Source organism: Montipora capricornis, chromosome 2, assembly GCF_036669925.1.
Source record: "Montipora capricornis isolate CH-2021 chromosome 2, ASM3666992v2, whole genome shotgun sequence".
NCBI classification, from domain to species: domain Eukaryota; kingdom Metazoa; phylum Cnidaria; class Anthozoa; order Scleractinia; family Acroporidae; genus Montipora; species Montipora capricornis.
Window position 1 is genome coordinate 185,001 of NC_090884.1, and position 10,453 is coordinate 195,453.

Here is a 10,453-nt window from a genome sequence, read left to right on the forward strand (position 1 = left end):
GAAAAACCTTAAGGCACTGGAGAATTAAAGTTAATGCAGAACTCAGTAAGATCTATGACTGGTTGATTGCTAAAAAGTTATCATTAAATATAAAAAATCTAACTTTGTTATTTTTCGACTAAGACAAAAGATTCTGAACTACCAAGTAAAGTTAAAGGTGTTTGACCATCATATTAATAGCTATATCTCTTTGGAACGTGGCATTTTTGTTGACGTTGCCGTTGTCCTAGCTTTAACTCCCTAATCAACTAGAAAAAACGAGGATCCCTAACTTACAGTACGGACCGAGAAAACGAGGTTAGTGAGACATTTATAGAGGTTTTCACATGACGTCACAGCAGCCACGTTGGTGTTCCAATCCAAAACAAAGAAACGGCGGCCATGTTGGTGTTCCAAACTAATCCTCTGGGAATTTAACTGTATTTTTTGCAAGTAGTTTTTTTTGTTTCATTAAATTAGCATCCATTCTAGTCGCGTGAGTGAAAACGCTCTATTATATGATCTCTGCGGTAATCAGGCGTGCAGAAAAGGAAACTAATTGAAGTCAAGCGGAACGTTCAACTGGCACAAACGATTGCTGGTTTGCATGTGACGTCATGGTGGCCATGTCGGATAGCAAGAACAATAACCTGTGTATCCGCTGGGAACTAAACTTTATTATTATGCAAATTCTGCGAAAGGAAATTGTATTGTATTGCCATCCAACATGGCCGCCCTGTCACGTGGGTGCGAACCAAGAATTGGCATGAAAAACCTTAAATAACAATGACCAGCACAATGACCACAACCAGGTTTTCTGAGCCCGCGAGACTGAGCACCCCAGAAAACCATTGTTTTAACGAAAACCGCTGGTCAGCAACCTGGTTCTGGTCATTGCTGTCTAAGGTCTTCCAATTGGCATGCGTGAAAATCCGAAAAACGAATAAATCTTATTGGCTTTTTAAAATATTTGCTTTAAAGAACTAAGCAAACAACATTAAAATCTTGCTGGAAAATGTTGCACTAAAATTTCAAACAGTTTAGCGTGTCGGACAGTAGGCGGGTACTGTAGATAGCCGTATTCTTATACGGCCCGCTAAATTGGCCAATCATAGAGTGTGTACCATCTGAGAGATATGATAAATATGTAGAATAGCCTCTCTCACAAAGTGATGTCACGTAAACCAATCAATGAACACGGCTTTGATTACGCCTCTTTTGCCTAACTTATCATTTGATTGACGCGGTAAATAGTTGCTCGCTACTAGTCATCTTTCGCCGTCTCTGTCTTTCGTGGCAGCTTGGCATTTTATGAATTAATGTTTCATGTTCAATGACCCACTGAATTTTAAAGTGGTGCCGATTTGTTCAGTTTCTAGTATCTTATCTGAGAAGTCTTCGTTATGACCATAGTTAATGCATGGAGCTGGTTATGAAACTCGACAAGCCTTTTTGTTTCATGCTATTATATCTGTATTTTTGGCCGGGATTTTTGGCCTTAAAACACACTTTTTTCAAGAACATAACCAATCAATTCTTTCTTTTTAAATTATGCACATCCGTCAGAAGCAAAAGCAAAAGATTTTGCACTGTCACGATCGATTCAACATCGATTGCAACAACATTGTTCTCGCTTTTGAAGGTTTTAAGGTTTCATAACCAGGCCCTCGATGAACTATGTTATGACGTATGCAAACCATCTACATGTGACGTCATCGCCGCCATGTTGGTGGACGGAAACAAAAGATCTCTCATTAGCTTCTTTTGTTCGTCCACCAGGAATTGTACATATTACACCATTGTCACCTCAGTCTCATGATGTTGGTTGAAAACCACCTGTGCCGATATACTTGAAACGGCAAAGTCAAAAGATCTCAAAACTGCCCGCTGCTTCCTGTTAAAAAAGCATGAAAATTGTCTTATTCCATCTTCTCTTTGTCTTTTTGCAAGTTGCACGATGTCTATAGAAAAAAAAAACGAGCAAAAATCGAACAAGTTTCTTTGGGGGAGTCAGGGTGGTTTAGTGGTCATCAACCGCGTCTCCCACCTCTGTGACTGGGTTCAACTCTTGCTAGGGTCGTATGTGGGCTGAGTTTCAGACGATCTCAACCTGACTCTGAGGGTTTTTCTCCGGGTACTCCGGTTTTCCTCCCTCCTCAAAATCGTGCTGTGCTCCGAGGTCATACATGGGTCGTGTTCAGCCGGGACCGAGCGCCTAGACGGCAGCACAGCTCCTTCGGCCCGACCTCTTTGAGCTGCGCCCCAAGTAATTCAGTTAAGGGCGATTAGCAGATCACATATTATTATTATTATTATTATGATTTTGCGCTGGATGTAGTTCAGTGCTACGGATCGTAGGGTTGCGGCCGCCAATTCTTTCAAATCATCACTTCCAAGATGAGGTTCAAGACACCAGTAAACCTTCTCGAAGCTTGCTTTCACTTCAATCGGTGACACACGTTGTGGAAAGGCGAATTTCAAACCCCGACATAAAACCAGTTTCTGGAAAAAAGAAAGTTCGTAGGACGATATGTTGTGAATATGCTCGTCCACATCCGTTTCTTTGTAGAGTAATCTTGCGATCTTCTTTGTATGAGTGCTCATTACCTCCTGATAGTATTTGTTTCTGAGGTTTACCATTGTGCGTAAAATACAGATGTACCGGAACACGCTGCAGCTTCGGCGAATTTCATCGTAGATGGAGTTGATTTCGCACTTAAGAGCCAGAAACCAGAAACTGGTTTTATGTCGGGGTTTGAAATTCGCCTTTCCACAACGTGTGTCACCGATTGAAGTGAAAGCAAGCTTCGAGAAGGTTTACTGGTGTCTTGAACCTCATCTTGGAAGTGATGATTTGAAAGAATTGGCGGCCGCAACCCTACGATCCGTAGCACTGAACTACATCCAGTATTATGATTTTATGGCAAAATGCAAATTTAAGTCTAGAGTTTACTGAAACTGGTTCCGGGCAGTGTTTAAACGGCTCCGATAATTTCCACCAATCTGTGACACAAGTTCAAGGCCTGGTTTCATTCCTGAAGTACAAGCAAAGGCCTACGCAAATTCATTTGGGGAGAAGTGATCTTCGCACCTATTTGGACAATTTAAGTAATTGTCTCTTCTGGACTCCTGACGGACACCTTCGACGGGATTCGAACTCATGACCTGTGCGATGCTGGTGCAATGCTCTACCAAATGAGCCATGAAGCCACTCAAAGTTCAATTTGTTGGGCTCATTTGTTCAAAGAAGTTCCTGGGTTTAAATTGTGCAGATTAGTACTTTGCGCGCATGGTATGACCCATTTTGACCCTAAAGTTGTCTGATATGTTATGTATTTGTCATAAAGTGTCCCACCCCGTGACTTTGGTGCAGCCAGTCCTCGGAAAAGGACTGCCAAGCATCTTGGGAATTTTTCAAAGGCTGATGATGATCCTCAATAACTTGCAAGCTTCGATCGGAACATGATCCCGCAGACAAAACCACGACGCACTCATAGTATTTCAGTTATATAAGGTAATAATAATAATCACCATCATCAACATCGTCATCTTCACATCAGTCAGAGAACACACCTCCGTCCGCGGGAAATTATAACTGAACAAACTGGTATTTCAAAATTTAGCTTCTGAAACAATGGGCTGCGAGCAATGTAAATAAGGGTGGAAATTTCAGAGTGAAATTTCGACAGTCCAGAGTGTCTCAGTTTCCGCTGTTGGGAGGCCTCAAGGCAAATCTTGAAAATTCAACTCACAATACATGTAATATCACATCTTGGTGGGAATCTGCCCTAAAGCTCACATTTGTTCTTGATAAAGAGCTAGATATTAATCACATTATCTGGCATATTTAAATATTGTGATTTTAATATTTCATTACGATTCCTTTCTTATTCCCTTTTAACGTTTGTCATTTCACATTACCATAAACTCGGAATGGACATATCACTCGTTTTCTACCCTGAGAGGAAACAAAAAGGCATTCATTTTCGACGTTCTTGAGGCCAAAGTCTCAGAAGTTGACGAAAATTACAGCAACTCTTCATTGTATAGGTAAGTGGTATGAGAATTCTTCGCCTTCCACGGGTCTTTACTGTGGTTGTATGTCTCTACATCCTGAGAGAGTCAAGCGGAAAATCCGTTTAGTAAAATTCGGTCCTTTAAACACGAGTGTGGGTGAGTATTTGACTGATTATGTTCAGTCGTGGTTCTGATTACAGCTGCCATTACAACTCAGTTTAAAACTCCTATCACAGTTTCGCCCTTCTTCGAAGGAACAGCATTAAATTTTGATATAATTACAGCTGACATATTGCCTCTCCGGATGCCTTGCGAGATTCTAAGTAAAACAATAATAATTATTGTTTTGCTAACAAACATTATTAGAAAGCAGAAAATAATTGTGAAGAAAGAAAAAAAACCCAAATCAAATTCATATTATTTTACTACGGAAAAAAAAAAGATTTACCCATGCGAAAGTGGGTATCCTCGGCATTACTATTAATTAGTACTCTCCAACTGAAAGGATTTACGAAATTGGTTTATTCAAGATTTTTCAACTAAGCAAATTAAATAAAATGTGAAAATCATTTTTGTACTTTTTGGGCGCCTGTAGTTTACATAGGATAACCATATGGGCCTGGTATGATTAAGTTTGCTTTAATTCCCTTCTTTTATAATGTCACAAAGCGACGTTGGAAGAAGTTTTTCCCCAATCACTTGGCAAGACATTGTTTTATCTAAGTTTTTGAATAAGAAAAAATACCAGCGAATAAGGTATCAAAACTTATACGTGATCTATCTCCGTTTTGTACTGTCTCTTGAACGTTATAAACGTGCATCACAGATCACAGCTGAGATCTAATAACCGCGCTCAGTTTCTGTGTAAACAATCTTGAAAATGTCTCCAGAATTTTAATGTTAGACAATGTCTTGATTTTGCTTCTTATGATGCTATATTATATGAAAATAATGAATATGGACGAAATGAAATGGATTTCGTAATTCTGTCATTTCGTCAGTTTGCGTGAATATGTTTGGTGGGCGTATTTTGACTTGTGCGTTGGTAATCTCCTCATGTAGCGAATGCAGAGCACGATTTTCACAGATGCAATTACGAAAATACCGTAATCTTTTGTTGCGTACATAAAATTGAGAAATTAAATGATCTCGACTGATGGAGAATCTCTGGAAGCCGTGAATAGGGTCATGACACGGTTTTCTAAGCAAATGATCTTCCGCGTGTTAATTTTCATAATTCATTTAACTTAACAGTTGTCATCGAGCTACTCTTGATAAGAGAACATGTACCCCCAGTGACTTAGATCGAAAGCCTCTTGTTGTTATGTCAGAGGCATGGGAAGGGAAGTCGCTTAAAAACGACACGAAAAACGACACTTATGACTTGGGGCTTATTGCTGTCCTTACAATTTCACAATGCAAAAAAGTTTATATAAAAACTGTTATTCTTACACTCACGATTAATAACTTTTCCCGCCATTGCTAGCAAAATTTATTACATAAACATTTTTTCAAACAAATAGTTCATAGGTCTCGAACATGATAATTGAAATTTTCGCTACTTTGAATTCTCTTTACTCGAGGAAAGAATGGTTAGGTTTCCTGTAGTTATATAGCTACCAGTCATCGAGTACATGTTTTTGGTAAGTCAAGCTTTCATCCTTTTCTTAACAATGATTTTCATCGATTAAGAACTTGAGACGCGAATTTGCCCACGCGTAATCAGCCTCAGGTTGGATTTTTGCTATTTGGTGTAATATTTGCCATGATCGTAGCTTGGAACTTGGGCTAGGCTAAGAAAAAAAACGAGTAAAATCACAGTTTATTTAGTAGATCAAGACATGGAAAAACAAAGATGAAGTTACATTAAAGAGACACTTGAAATAGGACAAAATTATCAATTAATTTCAGATAAAATCTCCCTTAAGAAGGACAAAACTGAATACCGACGACATTTTTTTGATTACAAATCTGATGCCAAAGTGTGCGCCTAATTTCTGTTTTCAAATAACGTTTTGTTCTGACTATTGTCTTTGTTTTAACTTTCAAACTGGAAATCAAAGGCGGCGGAAAATATTTTTAATATAAAATGATTTTAAACTCTACATTGTCACTTAAATTTGGGACTAAAATTAACTTTGGCTTGAAAGATTGACGGGATGACATGAAAGGCGAAAAAAAAAAAAAGAATAAGTAGGCGTTATTTCGTAGAAAGCTCACCTTGTGGGTGTCGAGAGATCTAGACCATCGAGTTTATATAGACTCTTCTATTCAACGCGGTCTATCTTTAAGTATTAGCTCTTGGCGAAAAGCATTTTGAGACTATTATAAAATCAAGTGAGCCAAGTTGTAAAGTTATGTTTTTAACACATTGTCATTTTGTTTTCTAATTTCTAATTTTCGATTCATTTCTTATCCAGGATAAGGAAGCCAGAACTTCGCGTTGGTTACCAGCAAGGGGCAACTGATCGATCCCAAGTAGAGTTCCTACAGCTAGAAGCAGGAAGAACATTTCCAGAAGATTTTTATCAGTGAGCTTATTGACTCAACTGTCATATCGTAATGGGCCACCCAACTAACTTTTCAGCAGTGAGTGAGTCAGAGAGGCATATTAAGTTAGTTCTCTACGTTTTTACATTCGTACTTGGCGTCACAGGAAACTCTCTTGTTCTTTTTGTCCTTTGGAAAAAGAAACGCAAATCAGTGAACGATCTCCTCATCTGCAACTTATCGACATCCGATTTGGCTTTAATGCTGTTGTCTTTACCTATCAACGCCTTTGTCCTGAGCGGTACAACCTTCCCGACTTTGTTCTGCAAGTTCATTTCTCCTCTAATGACTGTAACTTTTAATGTCAGCATTTTTACATTGACCTTTATGGCTGTATACCGCTGGCGAGTCATCATCAACTCTCTGAAACCGGAAATGCGTCATAGGTATATCTTCGCGTGGATTGCTGGGATTTGGTTGATGGGGTTTCTGCTTTTACTTCCGCTCGTAATAGTTGCAGAAAGAGATACGACGGGAGGATGCAAAGAGAACTGGAAACCACAGCAAAGTCGCGCTTACACCGCTGTCCTGTTTACACTGCAGTACATCCTACCGCTGCTGACGATCGCTGGAGCTTATATTTTGATAGCCAGGGATTTGGGAAAGGCCAAACAGCGGCAAATCTGCAATGCTCAAGACAGATTTGCTTTGGAAGTGAGACGGAAAGAGGACCTTCAAATCATAAAAATGATGGGCCTGATAGTCGTGTTATTTGCAGTGTGTATTTTGCCAATCCAGATCGCGTGGCTTATGTCGGATTTTGGACCCAATGAGCATAAAGGAGTAGGCGACGTGTTACTGAGGGTGGCTGATATCGCAGCGTATCTGCATGCCTGTGTTAATCCCATAGTGTACGGAACCATAACGAAATACTTTCGCCGCGAATACATGAGATACATCAAGTCCATTTTCCATTGCTAGAAGAAAAAAAAAAGAAGAAGCATAAAGACAGGTCATCTTTTAGAGGGAAGGGACAAGGCGAGTGGGGGTGGGTTACTGATTTTAATTTGGCTGTAAGAACAAAGACAGGAGTCGCATAAAAATTAAGATGGGCACGTAATTTATTCTTTGACGTATTTACATCAGCTCCTCCCCTCTCCGCAATGACCGGAGAGGTGTCTTGCCCGAATATTCCCGTCGACGATGCAAACTCTCAAAGCCTAACCATCATGGAGGTTTTCCTTGGGAGGGATGAGATTATGAGGCATACTCCATGGCTGTCTAATTCACAAAGAACACCTCTGTAGACAGTTGTTATGTATGGGTGAAATCCATAACTAAGTTATCTGATTATAATGCACCATAGAAAACTGGCGCCTGGTTTTCTCGTCTCGGGAACTCCAGTCTTATGTTGTCCAAGAGTTGCTAGTGCTTTAAAAGGTTGAGTATGTGCGAAACTCAGTAAATAAGATGAAGAGCAAACTCAATGGTTTAATTCAATGAATGAATCATTAAAGAGAAGGAAATATTTCTTCAGTGTGGCTCTATAATGACGCTATTCAAAATGATTTGAGTGGAATTGTTTTCCAGGATCACTAAGGAAAAACTTGAAGTTAGGAACCCATGAGTAGGAGCTTGCTTCTCCCATACAAGCTCTATGAGTCAATCTTTGCGCATATCTTTCTTTTTTTAGAACGCCAGGAGTTCTTCGTCTCTGCACGCACTGTTTAGAATGGCCAATCAGAATAAATTCATTGTCTAACAAAGACAAAAATAGCAAAAACAATGAATGCAAATTGATGTAAATTGATGCAATTGTGAGTCTCCTGTTGAGGAGTTAGTTCTAAAAATAGAAAGATGCGCGCGAAGGACAGTGCATATGGGAGCCTCCTCAGTACAAATGGGCTCCTACTTGAAGTACGCGAAACACCGGCTATCAAATGCACTGAATCATCTCCCAAACCAAAATAAGCTCTAAAAGACTCAGCATCTCTGACAACGACGACAGACACGATTCTCCATGGAAAGCAATGCTAAAAGGCAAAGTATGTAGGGAACAAAAGAAAGAGGAAGGGGACCCAGAAGATGTTGGAATCAGGATACTAACGAACAGTGAGGGGAGTTCCAGAAATTTCAAGCCCGTATGCTTTTGGGTCAGCGATATGTTAGACATAGGATATCATAACGTCCCGGTTTCATGTAAACGGCTGCAAAAAATTCATGCCGGTTTAAATTCATACCGGCCTGAGTTCGTCCCGGTCGGTTTTTCTTGGGGTATATGTAGAATAGCACAGAACACGTCATCAGAATGGAATGAGTAGAAACTAGAATTATTCACTTAAGATAAAATCTGTGCATTAATGGTAAACCCACAGACTGAGTAGGAGTGTGGAAGTGTGGAACTGTGGAAGTATCTCTTCAATAGTTTAGTTTAAAAGCTTGCGAAGTCTGCAAATGTGGAAATATGTCTTCAATAGCTAAGTTTCCAAGCTTGGAAGTCTGGAAATTTGGAAATATGTCCTGAACAGTTAACTAGTTAACTTACCAAGCTTGGAAGTCTGGGAATATTTCCACATTCGCAAATTTCCAGATTTCCAGACTTCCAAACTACTTAACTGTTCAAGACCTATTTTCACATTTCCAGATTTCCACATTTCCATACTTCAAGCTTGGCAACTTAGCTATTGAAGACATATTTCCAAATTTGCTCTAAAGTGAATAATTCTAGTTTCTATTCATTCCATTCTGATAACGCATTCTGTGCTCTTCTTACCAGCAGTAAGAGCCTCCCGGTCTCATGTAGTTTGACCCCCAAACTCAATATTGATGCTAACACTTGCTTCCAACAGCTCAGCTCAACCTAGGATGCGAGAAACATTAGCGAGCGCATTCTGCGTCTTTGTAAGAAAGAATCAAGATATCATTTTAGATTCTCGTTAAAGGCACTGGAAAATGCTTTCCATAATTAAGTATAAAGAATGCCCATCATACCGACCCAGAAAACACGTTTTCTTAAATTCAAATCTCACGAAAAAGTTCCTCACATTTGCCGCGAGAAAAGGATATACAAAAACGTTTCTCAGCTGATATCAGACTTGTGACTCCAAGACAACGACTTTAAACTTTTGCGAGGAGCCTCAATCATTGCGCCGATTCCAGTACCGTTAAACAAATCCGTTAAGAGTGCAACGCGACGATTAGCCGAGATCTGTACAAAGATCTGGCAAACGTACTAAGAATAGATAATGGCTGAAAACACTTTGAGAACCACAACACTTAAATTTTATTGCATAAGCAAGTTTGCAAAGTTCTTTGTAAGCCATGTACGCTTACATGTGTAGTAACTGTCGAGGAATTAAACTGTTATGAGTGGGTTGGAAGCGTAGGGAGAGAACTGAAAATTCATCGTCATGTGCTAACGTCCTCCACAGAACCTTGAATTTGGTCATTTCACGTCGTCATTTAGGAGATGACGGCAAAGAAATGTACCAAAATGTAAAATGCACGTGCAGAGCGTGCAGAGTCATTGTTTTTGCTCACTAAACCTATTGTTTTGTAGCGTCGTCGTTTCCGTCGGCGTCGTCGTTTCGTAAGCTCCCTTTTAATAGTCAGAAGACGACGTTACGAAAGGTAGTTAGGTATGACTTCTCCCTTCTTAAGGAGTAGAAATAAAAGCAGAGAAAAATACTGCAAAGCTAATTTATCATTAAAGGTAAGAGTTTTGAAATGGCTAACCTGATGAAATCGGTGATTATCCGGTGGGTGAGTATAGTCCAAGGATGGACTGTTGTTTGTGACTGAAGTATGACAACTTGTACTTCTCAGCCAGGTATAGTCCGGGCGATGAAACTACTTTCCTGACTTTCAGGTACTAAAACACTACTATCGTGCAATTTATAAAATAATGGTTATAAATTATCTACGCTACTCAAATTTGCATGATTTTTGCTTGGCAAAACATTTATCT

The 10,453-nt window shown here is 39.6% G+C and overlaps 1 protein-coding gene across 1 annotated transcript; it reads left to right on the forward strand.

Annotated features, from left to right (window-relative positions):
• The first annotated feature begins 3,435 nt into the window (after positions 1–3,435).
• On the forward strand, positions 3,436–8,002 carry LOC138037693 (QRFP-like peptide receptor). The gene is made up of 3 exons (XM_068883596.1): positions 3,436–3,493; positions 3,945–4,029; positions 6,417–8,002. Exon 3 carries the CDS (start codon positions 6,559–6,561, stop codon positions 7,465–7,467), a length of 909 nt encoding a protein of 302 aa, XP_068739697.1. The 5' UTR covers positions 3,436–3,493; positions 3,945–4,029; positions 6,417–6,558; the 3' UTR covers positions 7,468–8,002.
• The last annotated feature ends 2,451 nt before the right edge of the window (positions 8,003–10,453 follow it).

Coding starts and splice junctions, on each gene's coding strand:
- LOC138037693 (XM_068883596.1), top strand. CDS start 6,559: ATGGGCCACCCAACTAACTTTTCAGCAGTGAGTGAGTCAGAGAGGCAT.